We start from the raw sequence: 21,596 nt of genomic DNA, 5'->3' as shown, positions 1-21,596 counted from the left end.
TTGCCTGTGCATTTGCCTAAAGCCTTGCATTCCCATTTAAGCATCTGCTAATTGTTTAAACATGTTTACAGGATAAAGGAAAATGCTTTATAAACCTGTTTTCCACTGTGGCAGGGCTGCTTTAGCAGCTACTATCTGCTTGCAATGTTCAGCACACAAAAAGCAATGTTTAAAATCTGCAATGACCCTTTGTACCCCTAATCACCTTTAGCAGGGCTTTTAAATAAACAGCCATTGCAGTTAAGAGTTACCCAAGCACAGGCAAAATAGAAAACTAAGAGTCAAAAATATGCCTTGTAGATCTGATATTATAATTTAAAGGGGATATTTAACACAATGTATGATGCATTATACCACCTTCTATAGCAAATCCATAACAGCTGTTTTAGCTCTAATTGTAAAACAATACATGTTTGGTGTTTTTTTTTTTTAATAGATAATATACAACAACATCATCATTATGACATGCACTTGAAATTTGAGTGATACCTACACTGCGATAATTACAAGAACACTCTGTAACAAGAGAGGGATTGCTCTCCATGCTGCTCCATAAATCGCCTTTTAAATTCTATTACTGCTTAGCGACTGTGATTCTCTCCCAAACAGTCACTGTGCAAAGCAGGTTTATATGAATAGCTTTCTGCGAAACAGGGAGTCGAGTGCACTCTCAATTCAAAGCACAGCCCAGTGACTCCTTTGTCAGTTCAGGATCTAAACACTGCCATCCTCTGCATCCCTAGGTAATGGGCAGTGTTGTGTGATACACTGCCAATGCATATTCTGTCCTGTCTCATTGGTGAGACGAGATGAGGTTGAATGCTCTAAAACTACAAACGCAGACGAGCCTGACGCTTTTGCATTGTGGTTAGGGCACTCGTTTGAGGTGCATGGAGTCGCCAGTTCGTGCCCAGCCTCCATCTTATTACACAGATAAAGCAGACCACTGAGAGAAACCTGACAGAAAGACTGAGCCTTCTGGAAACAAAAATAGCATTGAAGGTAATATCGGTGTATCAGTGAGATTGTTTATTTACACTTTGATTGTCTACAGCGTTTATGGCTGGTGACTCCAGGACTTCTCCTTTATTGGTTACTCCTCTAACTCTTTGAGGCAGTGATAATTCAAGGACCTTCATGCAGCTGCTAACTTGCACTTATTAACTTCTGTCTAATCATTAGTTATGAGATTATTATTGTCAATAGTAGACTTTTAATTGTAATCAATCCTTGTGAGTTCAATGATAGGGCTATGGATCACTAAATGAAACTGGTCCCAATTAAACCCTTGTATTCGTTTGCTGTAGCATTACATGGTAAGAGCACAGCAAAGTGAAATATATTACATAATATATGGTAGTTATAATATAACACATGCCATGTTAATATATTGCAAAATATATCTGAATATATTATATCTTTAAATATACAGATAACTGTATTTTCAAACATATGGAAAGCTGCAATTACATGCAGATTTTTCCATACATTGCAATATATATTTTAACTAGTAGCTGGTATTGCCTTGTCAGACAGACAGGCTGCACAGGCTAGCTGAGAATGTCAGGAGTCGTGACTGACATGATTGAATCCACAGCAACCATCTGGGCCCAGGCAGCGAAGTCACACACAGAGCTGCGGATACCAGGGCTGGAAATAGATTTGAATTGTCTTCACCAAAGACACAGTATCGGTCAGAGTAACATGCATGCATGCAATATCTTGTAATATATATATATATATATATATATATATATCTAGTATATATATGATTAATATATAAATATATATATATATATATATATGCATACAAGACAAAAATAAACTTTAAAACGAATAACTTTGTCTTGAATCCAGGTCTTAGGTCCCGAGAGGTGTGTCTCGTCACACCCTAATAAATAGCTTGACTGTGTGTGTGTGTGTGTGTGTGTGTGTGTGTGGTGTGTGTGTGTGGGGTGGGGTGGGGGGGGGGGGGGGGGGGGGGGGGGGGGGGGGGGGGGGGGGTGTATTGCAGATTTCCGAAACCACATCAACAACACATTACCCTCTCCTCTCTGCAGTCTGCCTCTGTTCCACATGTGACATTTGGAACAGATGCTTTGGAGGCTGCAAAATGAAATGACTGCCTGGGAACCTTAAAATGTGTCACCAGGCAAACTTAAGTAAATGACCATGTAAAAAATGTGTTCTGTCCACATCCATCCCTTGTAAAAGCCTCATTAGAATGGATTTAACCATAACTTCAAACAGCCTGGAAAAGGTTACTCTATCAGTCATGTAAGCATCTTTCAGCTACCGCTTTCCTGAGGAAGCATTTATACATAAACGAGTTCATTAAATAAATACATAAATCACCTGCTGCTATCCTTATTGAAGTGCTTCTTGTGTTATTTTAAATCTGGTTCATTGTCTGAAACAGTGTTTTTTAATTCTTAAGGGGTAGATTGCAGTGCTACTTATTAATTTACAACATGTGACAGATAAAAACATGTGATTGATGCTTATTATTATACAAATAGGGTTAGAAATTAGATAAACAAGCAAACAAACAAAGAAAACTGAAAATAATAAAATTCAAGTAGAACAACATTCCTCCCCCGAGTTTCATTGAAGTGATTCAACTGCATTCAGAGCTCTTCAGATTGTTCCATTGTGAGGCTCAGGGATTAAATTGGGGCGAAACAGTCCGGAATGGAGTTCCACTTAAGAACTCAAGCCATCAGCTCTGTATGGATCACAGTAGGGAGTTCCACATCTTTTAAAATCCCAGTTCCACATCTTTTAAAAATGCCAGTTCCACATCTTTTAAAATCCCAATTTAACCACTGGTGAGGCTGTCTTATCTAAACTAAATTGTTCCATTGTGAGGCTGTCTTACCAAAGCTCTTCAGATTGTTCTGTTGTGAGGCTCTTACAATCGTTGGCTTTAACCTCATCTTAGCCTCCTGTGGACATAAACTGTGAAAGTTATTTAAAGGGGCAACCCTGCCGCCATTAATTATTGTTATTATTATTATTATTATTATTACTCCTCCTGAGACGTTTACCAGACGAGTTAAAAGTCGTTCTGCTGCCCGAGGATAATTAGTGTCCAGAGACTCTTGGTTTTCCAGATGTACTGGTATAACTCTGCCCCTCTTAGACTGAACATTGTCCAGTAAAATAAACAGCACATGCACTGCACTCGTCTGCCCCCCCCCCCCCCTTCCACCCCCACCCCCCCCACTGAGCCCTGGACATTATAAAGCTTTTTGTTTGAACAGTTGGTGAAGTCGAGTTTCTGGGCCGGGCAGCTGGTGCTTGCTAGTAACAGGACACTTGAGTGGGTGTCTCAAGGGGTCCCGTAAAAGAACTCCAGACAAAATCCCTGTTCCCTCTATGGAGCTGGAGGTGGCTTGTGAAACGTACAGGGTCACGTTACCCTCATTATCATACCACTGCTAATGTATCCCACAGTGCTGTACACCAGTTACAGCCTGCAGTTCAAAATCAGATTCATGAAGACTTGGATCACCCTACCAAGGGAGGGATCTGACAACATGAAATAAAAACATGGGGATGTTTCTAGCTACATTTCCAGTGTTATCACATTGCAGCTACAGCTAAGGGCCTGGATTGAATCAGAACTATTGAATCCCTACTATGGAGATGAGCTGTAGAGTGGGGCAGTTTTATTTAATGTTGTGCTATAAATAATTACAACGTTATAAACCATCAAACACATACTGTCATGAAAGAAGAGTACTGCGGCGCGTCACGTGGCTCAGTCTAATTGATCTATTACGCACCTAATCCAAGAAACACCGCGAAACATTTACATTTTCATTTTTAATGACACCGCCACTGTAATGATGTCAATTTTTAATTCTCACCTTGAGATTTACTATTGAATGTGGAGTCTGCAAAACAAACATTTTGAACAAATCTAATTACTCGCGTTGGAATATGTTGTGGCCTAAAGTACTGGGCCTATTGTTAAAAAAAAAAAAAAAAAATCAAAACAAACAAAAAAAAAAATACGTTTTTAAATTCATGTAAGAACGAAAATGACCCTTTACATTACTATAGGCAATAACGCGCATTTATTACAAATGGTAATCGCAAACAAACGTGAATGCAAACATATGATACATCGCAGTTTGTCAGAGGGATAATTTACAGTACTATATTTTTACGATGCAGCGCCTTAATTACGGGATTTCTCTTTGTTCATGGCCAGCTAACAATGGTTGTTAATTGGGCTGAAAAACCTGACCATGGAACCTACTGAAATGAGATTTAGCACTAGCAGAGTGCCGCCCACTATTGAGGGGGATTGTGAACCGGGGGGTGGGAGTCAAGATAAAACACTATAGCGAGACCAGTGCAAGGTTATTGTTGCTTGATGTGAACTGAACAGAAGTGTCTGCGGGACACCAGCAAGAGTTTGTTCATTTGTTCTGGACTGTTTTGCTTTCCTAAACGGGTGCTGTCTGACAGTGTTCTACGTTTTTTTGAACCAGCAGGTTTATGACAAAAAGTTGCCAGAAGTTAGTTTATAAATGAAAAAAAAAAACTTTTAAAAGCTTATTTTAAAATTGATTATTATTATTTAAAAAAAAAAAAAAAAAAATCCAAGACAAAGCTGAGCAAACAAAGAAAGTTTTAAATAATAACCGTCTTGTTCTAAGCTAAAAAGCAATGGCATCATTGCTGCTAGTTTGTGCGCTGGCATCTTTGCTCTTTGGTTTCCAGTCGAGCAGTGTGGATGCCGGTGGAGAATATTGCCACGGTTGGGCCGACACCTACAATATCTGGCACGATGGCTTCCAGTGCCCGGAGCGGTATGATGGGGAAGAAGCCAGGTTTTGCTGCGGGACGTGCCATCTCCGCTACTGCTGCAGTACCCCGGAATCCAGACTGGACCAGGAAACCTGCGACAACGATAGTTTTCTGGGTTTGGAAACCGAAGAACAAACTAGCCACAAGCCACCACAAGGTAAAAAAAAAACAAACAAACAACAAAAACAAAACAAAAAAAAAACATACAGTGTATAATTCGTATTCTCGTGACATTTGTAGTATTGTTCTTTTTATTTTTGAAAACGTTGTTTTAGTTTCACAGTTACGATCAGGTTTGTTTAGTATTTTAAGCAGGACCTTGTGTCCTCTTGTGTGCGGCAGCCTACTCTTTTTGTCGTTAGAAACTTAATACAGTACTTAATTGCTTCGCTTTTACAATCTTCTGTGCTACAAGAGGGGCTTTTAAGCACGGTTTGAGTTACACATCTTTGTAGTAGAAAATAAACAGTGTGGGGTTACAGGATTTCCTGCTGGTACTGCAATTAGGCAAAAACTGGCCAGACCGCCTCAATATAGCCATTCTGAGCAATTCAATGCTAAAGGCGTATGCTTTAACAAACCTGTATTCAATCTGTTCCTTTCTTCTCTCTACCAGTGCCTACGTACCTGCCTTTCCTCATCGTTGCCAGCGTGTTTGTATCCTTCATCGTCGTTGGCTCCTTTGTCGCCGTGTTCTGCTGCCATTGCCTGAAGCCCAAAGCTGGGGGGCAGCAGAGCTGCTCCGTGCCTGTCCAGAGCCGCCTGATCGAGTCGGGACCCCCTTCGGATGGCAGGACCCCCTCCCGCCACTCCAGTTCCAGCTCCAGCTCTGCCAGTCGCTGCTCGGCGGGGGGGCGGCCCCAGAACAACATCTGCACCATGGGCACCGAGGGCATGAACGTGTACATGAGCATGCCTCCGCCGGGCAGCTACCCGGTGATGGGATGCCCTCCACCCCAGCAGTACATGCCCCACAACCAGACCCCCTCTCCCTTTGTGCAGCCTCATGGGTACATGGGCTACGGAATCCCACCAGAGCATGCTATGCTGATGACCCCTGCGTACATCGACAGCAGAGTGGCTTATGGGCAGCAGCACCCCTTCCCACAGGCACCCATGCATACCGAGCAGCTGTACCCAGGAGTGACTTTATGAGAACTTCTTATTTTTATTAAAAGTTTTAAAAGCATAAAGACTAAAAAGTTAGGTTTGGATGTGTCCATACGTCCTATAGCCTTTGAGTCATGAGCTAGACTCCAGGGTTGGGGTTCAGCCAAAACGCAGGGTTTGTTTAGAGGAAAGAGGAATAAGGCAAGAGTGTAATCCAATTAAAGATGTGGGGTGCTTATTTAAAAAAAAACTAAAAAACGGTTACTTTGATAAGAGAAATTGCGGCAGCCGACACAGTGGGTTAGAGGGAATAAGTAGATATCCTTGTATATTTAGGATCTCCCAGAGGAATGTTTACTAAGCCAAGGGGGTGCTTTGAAATTCTCTAGCAGTGTTAATGCAATTAAATATTCCTCATGTTTATCTTCTGGGAAATTACATTGGTCTGTCACTTGATGATGAGACTCAATTAACATATTCTAGTTTACAACAAGATGAGATACGAAACAAGACTGTTCTAGTGTTGCTGGATTCTCCCCTCTGTGAGTCCAGTGGTCCACAAACCAGTAGAAAGCGGAGTGGGATATGAAACCAAAGACTGTATTCATGCTGAGAACTTTTAAAGTTTCTTCTTGTTGCACATGTTATTACAAATAAATGACAAGACTGCGTTTCGAAGCAATGCAAATGTTGTGAATGTCTTAAGTTTGCTTCTGGATGTGGAGCGATCTTTAAATCTGTCTTTTTTTAAAATTAAATAATCATTTTTGTAAAATGTACTTTATTTCACTGAATTGCAGTGCTCGACGAATAATAAAAAATAAATATAGCAGAATTGTCTTGTTCATATTTATTTTGGTTTGACCTTCACAACCTCTGGGAAATCCATATTGTGAGGATACAATATGTTGCATGTTGGTAATCTGTTTTAAATGCATACCGCTGGCCAAAACAGCGTAAGTGTTACGAACAGATACGTTGTTTCAGTATTTTAAATTTCCATCACTTTATGGGGAAAAATGAGGACATTTAAGGAGTGTTTCTGAAAGGACATCATGAGGAACATGTCTTCATGCTTGTGCCAGGGCATTTAATACTGTATTGTGATCATTCAGGATACTTGTAAGGATTGTATATGGTTTTAACTAAATGGGCTACTGTTGTTTAGCTGTGGGGTTTTCAAGTATAGCCATCATGTGTTTGGAATAGTGCTTGTCCTCAGAAATCTGAGATTCATGCATTTTCGCTTTAATTGTGGTGATGCAAGACAGATGTCTTTACAAGAATGACCCTGCTTGACCCAGCAGGGGGGTAATTGGGGAGGAATAAAGGGGCGATCTGTTCACACCTGGAGTGAGCCCAGGTGAAGAAGATTGTGTTAATCTGTGAGAAGTGTCTTCGGTGAGGTGTGAAGGACTGGCACACAAAGAACTTCAGATGGGCCCAGTGGACTGGGGGCTGGGATGCTTAAACAGATCATTAATATGGGGGCACATTTGCCTTAATTCTGGTTCATTAAGAGGTATTGCTGTATACTGCTTAGGGAAGTATATTCATTTTTAAGTGGGGTTGCATCAGACACTAATAAAAATAAACATGTACGTTTGTTGCTTAAAACCCTTCGTGTTGTAGCTAGATCCAGTATACTAAAGTGGCACCTTCATGATTTAAATGACATGTTATTTACTTCATCAGCTCTTTTCAAAATACATCCCCCCTCCCCCTCGAAAATTTGCATTTATCTTAATCTGCATGCAATTTATTTTAATCTACTTGAATCCGCCTTTTGTCTTCACAATTGCCCAGGAGTCGGTGACAATAGCCACCTGTAGCTGAGGTCATATCCCTGCTGCCCAAGCTTCACCTGGCTAAACCCTGTGCACACAGCGTTGGCCGTTAAACCTGTTCTTAAAACAGCATTCTCCTGAGTACAGAACTTGTTCATGTGAATAGATGGATCCCAATATTGTTAACATTAGCTGCACTTCTACTCTTTCTGTGTCCAGGCGCTGGATTGATAATCTTAAATATAATGTTGTCAAGGCAGAGAATAATAGTACTCTCTTCCATTAGAGAAAGTATGATAACTAGTAGGGATTGTCAGGCCTCTGGTATCTGCCATCTCAAGCCTGGTTTTCTATTGATCCAGTTCTTAAAATCTTTAAAAGGTAAAGTCAAAGGGACGAAGAGTGGTCCTACTGAATAACTGTATAATCCAGCGAGTGCAAAGGTTAAAGCAAAGTGTACAGTAATTTAGATACTAGATTAAACGTTTGTCTATTCTACTTGGGGATCTATTTGATCCTAAAAGCTGTTTTTTTTTTCTTTTTCTTTTGAGTTATACAGGACAAGGGTGTTCCTGATTCCTAATAATAGCTGGTTGATGCAGTCCTCTGGGATTCTCTAGTAGAATGCATTGATATGATCCAGGATTATCAGCCCACATAGTCTATTGTGTTATTATGAAGTCTGAATTTCTTTGAGGATTTATTCTGTCCCTTTGCTGTATAAATTACCTGGATCAATATGCAAACTGCAAGACAGGCAAGTCCAAAGGGAATCTGCTCTGTTACTGTAAAAACACTTTTCTGTTACAACCAGGTGCTGTTCTACGTCATAGAATATAAATGCAAAGCGATTTTAAAATTAGTTGGCCACTTTGCAAAAAAAAAAAACACCGATGCTACATCACAACATGAATAAGATATGTGTGTTTACAATAACTCTTATTGCAGTGGCACTACCTGCACTGTTACCATACCAACTCTCTCCCATGGCAGCACTATTGTGTTGTAGGTGTTGTATGTCTTGCATGTGCCAAGCACGTACTGCACATCTTCATGCCTGTTACACAGTAGTGATGTGATTACACAGTGACCTCTTGTGCCTTTTTTTTGTAAATTGCTTGTGGTATAGAAACCAAGTCGTGGTGACCAGTGTGGTGGTATTATATTTCTGATTTAATCTATAAAGTTACATTTCATGTTGTGTTTAATCACATAGGATTATATTATTCCGAAGTTGGTTATGGCATACATTATGTCTTTATACACAATATATTGTGTTTTACTTTCAAGTATCTAACATACAATTAAACCAGTGTGAAGTTAAAGGGTGTTTAATCAGATTTACAACTGTAACGACGTTTCAAATAACGTGGGGAGAAGATATTTTCAAAAGCAAAAATGCCTAAACGTCTCGAAATACTTAGGTACATTGACTACATTGTCAGACACTTTAGGAGCATTATGTGGGTGTCTGATAACCAAACTCACGCGAGACAAATCTCCCCGATCAGCTGACCAGGATTGTACACAGTCAATATGGCGGTGTGGCCAAGACTGATTTCCTGAGGAAATCTTGAGTGAGCCTACATTTTAAACAGAATAAAGAATTACACACTGGAGGCACTCTGGATCAGGCACCAGGGAAAATAACTTTACTCCGAAATGGATCACATTACCACACCAAAGGTGAGGATTTTTAGTAGGGTGTACCGTTAGATTTTTTTACAGACAGTATAATAATTACGAGTTACCGATACATCATGCAGGTCTTGCTTATTTTCGTTTGATTATCCCATAAGTGGTGTACTATCTGTGTCTGCCACTACAGCCTAGAAAATTGCATGCTTAAAGTTAGTATAATCTGGCAAAAAAAAAAAAAAAAAAAAAAAAAACATGAGCATGGTATTGAGAGCTATGATGTCAATGTTTTTTGCAAAAAAAAAAAAAAAAAAAAATGAACTGGGATTAATGACTGACCATCCTGGTCGAGATGGGTTAATGTTCCGACAGTTAGGTGTTAATTACATTTACCGGTAGTCTTTCAGTTGTAATGAAATGTCCAATAACTAAGTAATCCAAGTGTTATGCCCTTTTAGTTGTTTTGGCAAAAGAATGTCAGCGTCAATGCTATTATTACAGTATTGCATTACTGTCTTTGTAATTACATAGTATGTAGGAGAGCATTTCAGGGAATTTGAATCCACAGGAAGATGTTCTATTACTTCCAGTAGGATATATACATATATTCTTTACAGGTACTAAGGCAGCTGATTCCCCTGCTGCCAGTACGAAACTCATTCTTAAGATAATCACCTGCCTCACTTTCTCTAAACTTAAATCAATAAAACAGAAGTATTTCTTTCTTCAGCCTCATGTTAAACAATATATATTTTTTTCTTCTGGAAGTAGATAGATTTTGTCCTGGTAATAAGAAACTCCAAAATACAGCTGTCGGTAGATTGTCTACTGGTTCTAATCAATCCGATTTAAAATCAGTCAATAAATAAATTTGACTTAATGTTTAAAACTTAATACAAAAAAATAATTACAATAAGGAAGCTAAATAGTTTTATCCCAGTTTACACAGTACATTATATGCATCACAAAAACAACCTGTCAGTTCTTTGTGGTTTTAAGTGGTCTGCACTCACACGGATACCAAAATGATACTGTGTTCAGGATGCAGCTCTATTTCTACAGCTTGCACAAGTATATTAACCACCAGCATAGTGTCTGAAAACAACTATATACGTTTTACTATTGCATATCAAGCTTTCTTTAAAAAACAGACTAGTCAGACAGATGCAACACTTTAAACACGCATTCATAAATTGAGATAAAACTTAATCCTTTGCACTCCCCACTTCTGCCCCAGCCATGAACAGAGCCCCTTGATTGCTTGTGTTTTGTAAATTCAGACAAAGTAATTAGTGTGTAGAAAGGCTTTGGCTTTGAGCAGAGGATTGCCCTGTTAATATAACACTATTGTATGTTTGTATTTCAGAGGGTTTAATTAAATGTGCTCCCAGGTCTCCGGTTATTATGAACACTGCTCCTCGAAATGGCATCTGCATGGTGATAAAATAGAAAATGTCCACTTCTGCCAGGAATGATATACCAACACTTCTTTTTATTCTCAAATGCAAACCCAAAAGTCTTTCTTCTGCTATTAACTTTGTATCATATAAAGTAATTCACTTCTGCATAGGAAAAAAACCCAAAACCACAATGATCACTTGAATTTGCTGTATGATTATATAGTGCAATGGGAGCATGCAGTTAGTAGTTTCTTTATCTTTGAAGTATGCACTGCAGGGTCAGTGTAACCAGCAGGCTTTTGTTTTTATCAAACATGCTGGTATTTTCTGTAGCGAAAACACGACTGTGTGTTCTTGCATTGCTAATTCTGTAAACAAAATAATTTGGGTAGTGTCAGCCAGGTACTGATATTTGACATGCAGATAGATTAAAATACTTGCACTACAAAGCTGTTGGTGGTCTAGAATAAGCCTGACTGCAGGTTATGAATTGTTCAGATATCTACGTGTATCAGTGTGTGAGTGTCTGCAAGAATGAAATAGCATATTGTGTTTTATATATTTTAAACCATTTAGGTGGTGTAGATTACTCCTTTTCTAATAGCCCTCCACCCTCATGAATTGTGTTAAGAATGTGTTTGGTTTAATATTTCAGGTAGAACAAGTCAAGTTGATTGACAGGTATACCAATAAGAAGCCTGCAGCTGGAACTCTGTACCTGACTGCAACCCATCTGATCTATGTAGAGACTTTGGCAAACATCCGTAAAGAAACCTGGGTAGGTGGCATTATTGACTTTCTTTCTAAGGTATTGACTTGATAGCGAAATAGTGTGGCTGAAATACCATTGGGAACAAGTCATGCTTACATCCTGAAACAAGAACAGTAATGTGGAATCTCATTGCTGCACAGTCTTTGGGAAATAGGTCATTCATGGGGCTGAGGACCAATCCACAAACACTTTGCTGCTTTATGATCTCTGTTATTTCTTTAATGACATTCAGTGCATGTTTTTCTGAAGGGGCTGGATACATGTGCATTGTGTTGGTGCGTAGGGAACTCCAACACTAGAGTTTTGAATAAATTCATATTGTATTTTGCGGTGTGTCCTTTTTTAAATACCTCCCCTTTGTATTGTTTATGGCCTTGCTTGTATTTTGCTGAAGCATAGTTTTGTGTTATGTTTTTTGTTATGTATACTAAATCTATAAAAATAAATAAATAAATATCCACATACAAAACAAAATCTCTCATCAAAATGTACCGGTATATAGAATAGTTAAGCGTAAGTTTAATAAGTTTGAACAAAAATGTTATCTGCAAAGCAACTGGCAACAGTCTGTGCCTAACAGGAAGGAAGACCTGTGACCCCTCCTATCTTTATTGCACAACTCGTGCTGTTTTTCTACAACAGATTCTGCACCACCACATTGCCACTGTTGAGAAGCTTCCCCTAACCACCACTGGCTGCCCCCTGTTGATTCACTGTAAGAACTTCCGGGTCGTGCATTTTATTATTCCCCGGGAACGAGACTGCCAGGATGTGTATGTGTCTCTGCTCAAACTGTCCCAGCCAGGTACTGTATCACAAACATGACCTGTGATGACATTCACTGCCTCCAGACCACTGTAGTAGTATACACCTTTTCATTATTTCAGTGATGGCCCTTGTGTGAGGAATTCACTTTTCATCTTGATGTTGCCTCATTCTTCTTCGATTTTATAATCATTTGTATTATTCTTACTTTGTAGTATCTGAATGTCAGAAATATTAAAGCAATATTTTATTTTGAAAATAATACCAGATAAAGGTACAATATATTTTTTAGAAGTTAATGCTGTCTTATAGGGAGGAACATCATTTTTTATAGTTCTGTATTTGAAGTAAAATATTTTATAAACTCTGTCATATGTAAGGTTTTTTGGTTTAGTTTTTTTGCTAGCACTTGACAATAAGTGGTAAGAATTACATTGTATGTGTTTTCTTGTTTGGTGTTTGCTTCAAGGGAAGCTTGTGAAGCTTAATAATGGGAACAAAACAGAACATATGAACTGAACAGAACAAATTGAGTTACTTGGTTTTTCCATTAGAATGACGTTATAAATAAAGTCACCTTTGATTTGCTTTTATTTTTCCCCTGCAGCAAAACCTGAAGAGCTCTATGCTTTCCTGTACAACCCTAAGCAGAATGAAGCAGACAGAGGAATTAGCTGGAGTACCATTGATTTAAAAGCAGACTACCAGAGAATGGGGTTACCCAATGACTCCTGGCAAATAACTGACCTAAACAAGAACTATGAGGTGAGCAGAGCAAGACCGCAAATTCGTTTTTATAACTTTTTTTTTCTGGAATATTTTGTGTTATAATTAATGTTCTTTTTTAGTTTTTTTTAATTTATGTATTGTTTTTATGTAAAGAAGAGGGGGTGTTCTGACTTTGTTTGTGCCTGTCTTTTAATCCCCCATTTCTGAAGCATGTTGGGTACAAGAGCACAGGAATGTCAGTGCTGTGCCCCTCCTTTGGGGTTTTACACTCTAGTTTATTTTCAGTTACTGGCCTTCCTAGTAGGACATAGATACACAGTTTTTGCACCAGTCCTAAATGTATTGATCCATAAAAACAAGGTCAATGTATTTTTATAGTGTAACATTTTAACCATCTTGTAGGTTTTGCTCATGGAAACAATATCTCTCTTGGTCTGTCTTCTCATGACCACAAGGTGAAGGTTTAGGGAGTTGCTGGATGGAATAACAGTCTAACCCTATTTCAATGGAAACTGGGGTTTGAAGTGTGTGTTAAACAGGTGTGTTCTTTCTCTCTTTCAGATTTGCAGTACCTATCCTTCTGAGCTCGCAGTTCCCAAAAACGCAAGCCAGACTACAATAGTGGGGAGTTCAAAGTTTAGGAGCAGAGGACGGTTTCCTGTGCTGTCCTACTTTTACAAGGAGAATAATGTAACTTTGGTCTTTTGTTTTAGAAATGCATTTGAAGCAGTGTTTAAATTCTTTAGTTCAGTTTGCTGCCAGATAACTGGAACAAACGTTTTTCTTTGCATGTTTTTTGTTGTTGATGGATATAAGGACCTAATTGTCCCTTGCAGAACTCACCCGTTGAATGAAAAGCAGAGACAGCTGTAAATGTTTTACACACTAGAATTATAAAATTGAACTTTGTCTTCAACAGCTGCTGTCGACATTCCTTTTATTACGATTCCATGGTTAACCATTTGGGCGTGGATGTGAAAGTTTACTATAATTACAAAAAGAAAGTGGTAGGAAAAACCCCAAAACAATAGATGCTAGATAAGTATGTACATACCTTATGTTTTGTCCTCTAGGCTGCGATCTGCCGCTGTAGTCAGCCGCTGTCTGGTTTCACTGCTCGCTGTGTGGAGGATGAGCAGATGCTGCAGGCTATCAGCAATGCAAACCCAGGGAGTCCCTTCATGTATGTCGTAGACACAAGGCCAAAGGTACTGATTATCAGGACAAGAAGACAAAATATCACAATAAATATTTTACACCTTGTGCTTAGTTTTGTGCTAAATGTTGGCAGGCGTGTTCTCGTTTTAATTTAAATTGATTGTGAATGCATTGAGTGGTTATCGGGTGCGTGACACGGCACAATTTTGATCCTCAACAGTTAAACGCAATGGCCAACAGAGCTGCTGGAAAGGGATACGAGAATGAAGACAATTACTCCAACATTCATTTCCAGTTCGTCGGTATTGAAAATATACATGTGATGAGGAACAGCCTTCAAAAGCTGATGGAAGGTAATGAAAAGGCTTTTTGTCCTTGCACTTGCTTTTCTTCTTTCATTGTACATCTAAACACAGTATGTTCTTTCTTAACAGTGTGTGAAATGAAATGTCCCTCAATGAGCGACTTCTTGACAGGCCTGGAGAATTCTGGCTGGCTGCGTCATATTAAAGCTGTGATGGACGCTGGCGTTTTCCTAGCAAAGGTATTGGCCAGTGTGAAAGGGTTCTGCACCATGACTCTGTTGTTACAATCAAGCGTATTGGTAAATGTTTGTAAAGAATAGCATATTGGTATATATTCAAAATCTATGGAAATGTGGTTAACCATTTAAACAGATACAGATATGCCATCAGTCATGCTTATCATATGTTTTCTTTAGTTTCTGATAATAATAATAATAATAATAATAATAATAATAATAATAATAATAATAATAATATAGTGCCTTTCATAGTGGACCATCATCACAAAGCACTTTACAGAGGTAGGATGTGAACTGTGAATTATATGCAGAGTCACTTACAATAGGACATTGATTTAACATCTCATCCACAGGATGGAGCACAAGGAGGTTAAGTGACTTGCTCAGGGTCACACAGTGAGTTAGTCAGTGGCATATAATGCACAGTTCACAGCCTACCTCTGTAAAGTACTTTGTGATGATGGTCCACTATGAAAGGTGCTATACATTATTATTATAAACACAAAACATGTTGCAACTGGATGGCACACAGTCTCAGATTAAAATCGCATTAGAAGGCTGCAAATACTTTTCTAGATTCTAATAAACAGCAGTTGGGTAAATGAGTCCAGCCTGCTGTACACAGTAGAATTGTTTTATTCTTTTGTCCATTTTGATTTTCTTGTCCATGTCAGGCAGTTGCGGAAGAAAAAGCCAGTGTTTTGGTGCACTGTTCTGACGGCTGGGATCGCACTGCCCAAGTCTGCTCCCTGGCCAGTCTCCTCCTGGATCCATACTACAGGACAATCAAAGGCTTCATGGTAGGAGCTGGGGTTTGGCGCACCATAAGTATGCTTTAAGAGAGCGATCACTTGCAATTTTTAAAAATTAATGCTTAACATTTGCACACTGTTTTAGGGTAGCAAAATGAAGAAAGCTTTTTTTTGTTTTTAATGTAACATCACTGAAATTAATTGCTCAACCAATTAGGGATTAAGACACATTTATTAGAAGTATGTAACAGTAAACAGGCCATGCTTTACAGAATTAGGACTGACATGCTTTGTAAAGATGTCTTGGTGTTGCAGTGCAGGGTTTTGATGCCTGAAGTGTTTTTTGTTTTTTTTTTCAGCTGTGTTTTCATCTACGCTGGCTTGTGATGTTTTCCCTATAACACTGAAAGCCAAAAATTCTTTCTCTAAAAAGTATGTGCTTGAATGAATGTTTGACCTTTTAATAATACTAATTTCTTTTTTTTTTTTTTTTTTTTTTTTTTTACTAAGGTTTTAATAGAAAAAGAATGGATATCTATGGGTCATAAATTTACACAAAGGTATTAACATTTAATCTTTCTATGTTACTAATAACTGTTGTTCCTTTTGTACAGCATCCTCCATCATATGGTCACAAATCAGGTCCCACAATCTATATGAAAATTTGATTTATAAAACAAGTCCATGTATCTTTCAGGAAAGAGTATGATATCTTTTTGATCAGCTTAGGTGATATTGCTTTTTGGAATCAGTACCTGAATTTCTTTGCTTATTTCGAGACTGCATTAATCATCATTTATCATTCTATGATATTACAATTTAAAAAATAGCTTTTCCTTCCAAAATATTTTTGTGACAATTTAGAGTAAATACCTTAAAGAATTTGGCCCTAAGTCAGGGTATTAAGTAGGAAACTGTTACCAGTATAGTTTTGGATATCTGTAAAAATGCTTTCGCTTGTAACTTTAACACTATTTTGTGTATTTTATTTTTTTGTAAATAGACACTGATCAAGTAATTTGCTATTTCTGGGCATGACTAATTATGTATAATACAGTAACCAAAACAGTTTTGATTTAAGATGATTATGTTGGCTGCACAGAATAATGGACATTTACAAACTCTTCTGTCTCCAAACATGATGTGTATGACAGCAACATGTTCTCTTATGTTTTCCAGGTGTGGGCAGTTAGAAGGGGACCCAAAAGAGGTGTCTCCCGTGTTCACCCAGTTCGTTGAGTGCCTTTGGCAGCTGATGGAGCAGTTCCCATGTGCGTTCCAGTTTAATGACAGATTCCTGCTGGAAGTCCACGATCATGTATACTCTTGCCAGTTTGGGAACTTTATTGGGAACTGCCAGAAAGAAAGAGAGGATTTAAAGTGAGCAAATCTCTTTCAGCTGTTTTCAGAAGACTAGTAATGAAAGTGTGGTATATTCAACATAAAGAGAGAGGGGGAGAAGGCAGCACTGAAATAAACTTACAGTAGTACATAACTAGACTGTATCACTGAATGTCATTCCATTCTTTCGGGTGAGACGTTGTAAGTGACTCTGCAGCTGATGCATAGTTCACACACCCTAGTCTCATGTCTTGTAAAGTGCTTTGTGATGGTGGTCCACTATGAAAGGTGCTATATAGAAAATGTATTATTATAGAAATGTTATCCTGATTTGAGATGGTGGAACGGCATTTGTAGTCTCTAGCCAATTATTTATAAGCAACTAACCACAACACTGCAGTTAAGTTAGTCTTGAGGCATGACCTTGATGTGTTTTGAAGTGAACTGTAACTGTTTCTAATGCTTCTCACAGACTCCATGAAAGAACCTATTCAGTGTGGCCCTTTCTCCTGGAGAAGAAGATGCAATACCTGAACCCAGTGTACAGAGGCTCCTCTGCATTCGGTGTGCTGCAGCCCAACACGCTGCCTTTCAACTTCAAGTAGGTTTCAGATTTTAAAAAAAGTGTGTTTTTATTACTCCAGTACATATGGGAATGCTTTTGCTGATGCTGGCTGTAGAGAATCAGAAATTCTCAGATGTATTACATTTTTATTGATAAGCTATTGATAATCTGATGGTGTCTGTGCTGTTGTGTTTTTTTCTTCAGGTTTTGGTGTGCAATGTATAACCGCTTTGACAAAGGGATGCATCCAAAGCAGTCGATTCTGGATCACATGCTTGCCTTGATCAGCCAAAAGTCAGATGGGGAAGGGAAAGTCATTGAACTTCAAAATGTAAGTAAAAGGAAAAAACAACAGTTCAGGAGATTGGCAGCTGGACACAAAGGTCTTGCATGGACACTGACAGTGTGACAGTGTACTTTGATCATTTATTGTTTAGGTGTATAAAAATACAGTTTTGAAAGCAGAATGGGGCACTTTTCAGCAGTAGACTGAATTGTATTGAAATGTAATTGGAACTGGCTGATGCCAACATTGTTTTGGTAGTTTTTTCTATTTTGTGTAATTTTGTTTACAAAGGGATTAGTTAGGTAAACGATAAAGCAGTATATTTTGCAATTCTATTTATCTGTTGTATTAAAGGGTGCCATTAAGTGTTTTTTGCGTTTTTGTTTTTGCAGAAGATAGGTGGTTGTGGAGCCCTGACAAAGGAAGCCAACAATCTCTTGGATGCCCAGAACTCCCTTTCCCTCTCCACTCCCAATATCCCTCAGGACTGTGCAGAGGAGACAGAAGTTTCTCTGACCAATGGCACAACAGGAACAAAAGAGGAACGTTCTTCTGAAAGGTCCAGAGAACAGGAGGAGTCAAAAATAGAAGCTCATATTTCATTCAGCAATGGCGAGACTCCAGTTCCGATCGTCGCCAAGTCCATCACACAAGCAGAGGGCGTCTCTGTGGTTTCCAGTACTGCTGCTGATGGGTAACCCTGGCAGCCTTACCTAACACTGGGGGTTTCGTTTGTCAGCAGATACAGAGCAGGTGGGAACCCAGTAGCTATTTACACGTGGAGATTTTCATCCAGTATTAATTATCTGCTGCATTTTACTGTCTTAACAAAAGTACAGTGCCGTTGTGAACTACTCCTTAATGACTTGCTTGGGTGAACATCCAAACTTTGAGGTTAGAATTGACCTTAGCAACGTTCAGAAAACATGAAACACTACATTCATATGCAGTGGTCTAAGAGTCGCGATGTAAAGGTGATACAGGTTCAAATACGGTATGACGGTGTTCAAGCTGGTCTGCTTCCATTTAAGAAAAATAAAATGATTGAATACCAGAGAAATCCACAAAGTTTCATCCCTTTCCAGCTTCTTATAGTAGTGTAAACGACTAGTGAAAAAAAAAAACACTTGCAAGAAATCATTTTCCCGTAGCACAAAATATGTTTAATATTACTAAAGGGAATACATTCCAGATATAGAGAGGGACCAATTCTTATTATTTTTTCATATAACAGATTGTGTTATATTTTGGAACTGCCAAATTAGCATTGCTGTTACAGTGTAGCCAAAATGTTTAATCAAAATGTTTCAGTGACTAACTAGCTTACTGTGTAGTAACAGTATTTAACTGATGCTGAGATAATTAGGATAGTCTATCTGCTGTTCTATGCAATGCTACATTTTCGTTTTAAAGACTGAATCTCATTTAGATGCCTGTATCCTATGGGTAATGCCAAAGTGTAATTTTAATGCATTCTTAATAATGTGATCTGTTCTGTTCTTTTTTTTATTTTCTATTATATAGCTCACATGCATGTAAAGAAAGCAAGCGTCATCACAAACTTTACAAGGGGAGATATAAAGTATACCTCTACCATATTTGTATCCAAACTTCCTGGCTTAAGTTTGTGTCTCTCTATGATTAGCCATTTTTGCTCCATTTCAGTGGAAAAAAAATAAAATAGATAAACAACATTAACTCCTTCAGAAACTGAAGCATTTGGCCTTGGGTGTTGCTGCTTTAATGTGAGGTCCTTGTAGTCCACAAACAGAGAAATTGAATTTGTAAGCTGCTGGTTATGCTGTCTCTAGTAGATCGGCATCATAGGTTTTTGGATATAGTTTTGAAGTTTTTGTTCTGTGTTACACTGTAGAAAGGGAAAGAAAATATAAAATGATTTTTCTGTTCCGGTATTTTTAAAAAAAAAAGAAAATAATAATTATATATAAATTTGTTTATTCTTTTTAAAATTATTCTATAAAAATGTTTTTTTTTTTTTTTTTTTTAAGTATTATTTAGCAAAGAAATTTGCTTTGTAGAAAGGATGATTATTGGAGAGTATAGTTAGGACAATTTCTTAATGTTTGCGTGTCTTTATTCTTCCTGGGGAAAAAAATAAAAAATCTATCTGGTATATAAGCTACTTCATAATTCATGACATTTAACCAAACTTCTAAAATCGTATGCCAAGTTTTTCAAGTAAAATGGTAATGCCCCATTGTTTTGTTTTCAGAATTGGATTGATAAATTGAATTGCACGTATACCTTTAGCAAGTATATACTTCTGTATGTACCACTGAAAAAAAGCCTTCTGTTTTCTATTATGTCTTGATTTGGAGCTCACAGATTTTCTCTTTTTTTTCCTGTACATGTTGAATTCTATTAATAGTATATGATGTGTGGATGATTTTTTATATATATATATATAGATAGATAGATATTGATTGATTGATGTCCTGAAAATCAAATAACTCCTTTTACATTCCCTGAACCAGTGTTAAATTAGTACATGCACATCTGTATTTTATGTGATTGTGCCAAGAAGAGATATAAGCAAGATAAAAAAATATCAAGTCTTATCATGAATGAATTTGTGCACTTAGCTGTCTTCCACTTGTAAAGCAGTGCCTGCGAGATACAAGCTGTAGTATGATAAGGGCAGGGCAGAGTGATTGTTTAAGTTCTTTCTTGCTGTGTGTTTACTGTATTTGTTACTACTTGAAAGGAAAGAGAGTAACTGCAGACTTTTTTCTGTCCTAAAAGGTTATCCGAATAGATTTGAGTCTAACCAGCGATGAGATTTACTGAAGGCTTATGGCTTAGCATTATAGGCTCGAGGGAGGGGAAATCATTTACTGTAAATCTTTTAAATTTTTAGTATTAGAATTGACTAATCTTGCTGAAACTAACTGACTAGACTATTCTGAACACCTGTAAAAGCAAACTAGCTAAAGGGTGTAAAACACAGCTGATCGTTCCGATCGTGGTTAAATGAGAGTGAAAAGGGACATTTCTGCAGAATGATGGCAGGAAACCAAAAATGAATTGCTATATGAATGTTGTTCAATAAAAATAAAAAAAATCTGTGTACATTTTCAAACTTGTATTTGCACTGCAGCAATTTGTATTGTCTTCAGTTAAACTACTGTACCCATATATTTAGATACGGTTGGTGCAGTACAAGAGCACAGTGCTGGAAGGGGAGGGATCAGTAGTGTGCTCTTTGTATAACAGTGTTTTAACTGCTCTGTGATGTCAGCCTCGCTTGATAGGGACATTTTTACACGTGCCGAATCCACTGCTCCATGTGAAAAATGAAAGGGAAAACATTAACATTTTATTAATATCATTCTTTACATTGTTCATGTTATTTTAAGAACACATTTCCTGCATATTGCACTGTTTTTGTATTGTATTTCATTTAAAAAAAAAAAAGCACTGTATGATTTAATTTTTCTTGTGATTCTGTAAAAGATACATCTTGAAAGCAGTGGAATTTCATTTTTTCTAAAGATAAATGTAATAAATATGTAACATCATATTTCACAGTGTTTTGTATGTGTTTTGTTTTCTTTTTCCTCACACTAGGCTGTTGACTCAGTAGGAAAACCAGCGTTAACAAGTAGCATAGAATGATGACTGACTCAGCTTCCTAATGGACATATTTTATCAGGTGAAAGCACCCGTTTTGAAAGCTGGTAACTTAATTCAGTCATTGTGATCTTCCGGTCAGAGCTACAATGCATAGCTAGTTATTGAAAAATGATTTAGAAGTGTAAATCGGCAGTGGTGCAGGTTAAAAGGACACTACAATGACAATCTAGCTGCCTTTGAGGGCAAGACATTACAGGTGCTGGAAGACTGTATTTGGAATGCTGGGAATTAATATAATATAAAAAATGGCACGCTTATTTTGGTGCTACCACAA

General features: G+C 37.9%; 2 protein-coding genes across 2 annotated transcripts; both read left to right on the top strand.

Annotated features, from left to right (window-relative positions):
- The first annotated feature begins 4,399 nt into the window (after nt 1–4,399).
- On the top strand, nt 4,400–6,747 carry LOC121317923 (protein shisa-1-like). Its single transcript, XM_041254020.1, has 2 exons — nt 4,400–4,978; nt 5,438–6,747. The coding sequence occupies exons 1-2, from the start codon at nt 4,681–4,683 to the stop codon at nt 5,974–5,976; spliced, it is 837 nt and encodes a 278-aa protein (XP_041109954.1). The 5' UTR covers nt 4,400–4,680; the 3' UTR covers nt 5,977–6,747.
- A 2,488-nt stretch (nt 6,748–9,235) lies between these two features.
- On the top strand, nt 9,236–19,604 carry LOC121318918 (myotubularin-related protein 8-like). The gene is made up of 14 exons (XM_041256121.1): nt 9,236–9,404; nt 11,412–11,534; nt 12,171–12,333; nt 12,901–13,058; nt 13,584–13,712; nt 14,096–14,230; nt 14,401–14,533; nt 14,615–14,724; nt 15,399–15,524; nt 15,987–16,036; nt 16,656–16,856; nt 17,290–17,418; nt 17,587–17,713; nt 18,061–19,604. The coding sequence occupies exons 1-14, from the start codon at nt 9,381–9,383 to the stop codon at nt 18,364–18,366; spliced, it is 1,914 nt and encodes a 637-aa protein (XP_041112055.1). The 5' UTR covers nt 9,236–9,380; the 3' UTR covers nt 18,367–19,604.
- The last annotated feature ends 1,992 nt before the right edge of the window (nt 19,605–21,596 follow it).

The sequence above is a fragment of the Polyodon spathula genome, chromosome 7, assembly GCF_017654505.1.
Source record: "Polyodon spathula isolate WHYD16114869_AA chromosome 7, ASM1765450v1, whole genome shotgun sequence".
Classification (NCBI taxonomy): Eukaryota; Metazoa; Chordata; class Actinopteri; order Acipenseriformes; family Polyodontidae; genus Polyodon; species Polyodon spathula.
This window is presented reverse-complemented; position numbering and strand designations above follow the sequence as displayed.

Coding starts and splice junctions, on each gene's coding strand:
- LOC121317923 (XM_041254020.1), top strand. CDS start 4,681: ATGGCATCATTGCTGCTAGTTTGTGCGCTGGCATCTTTGCTCTTTGGT. Junction 4,979..5,437: donor TAGCCACAAGCCACCACAAG/GTAAAAAAAAAA, acceptor TCTCTCTACCAG/TGCCTACGTACCTGCCTTTC.
- LOC121318918 (XM_041256121.1), top strand. CDS start 9,381: ATGGATCACATTACCACACCAAAG. Junction 11,535..12,170: donor ACATCCGTAAAGAAACCTGG/GTAGGTGGCATT, acceptor TTTCTACAACAG/ATTCTGCACCACCACATTGC. Junction 12,334..12,900: donor GCTCAAACTGTCCCAGCCAG/GTACTGTATCAC, acceptor TTTCCCCTGCAG/CAAAACCTGAAGAGCTCTAT.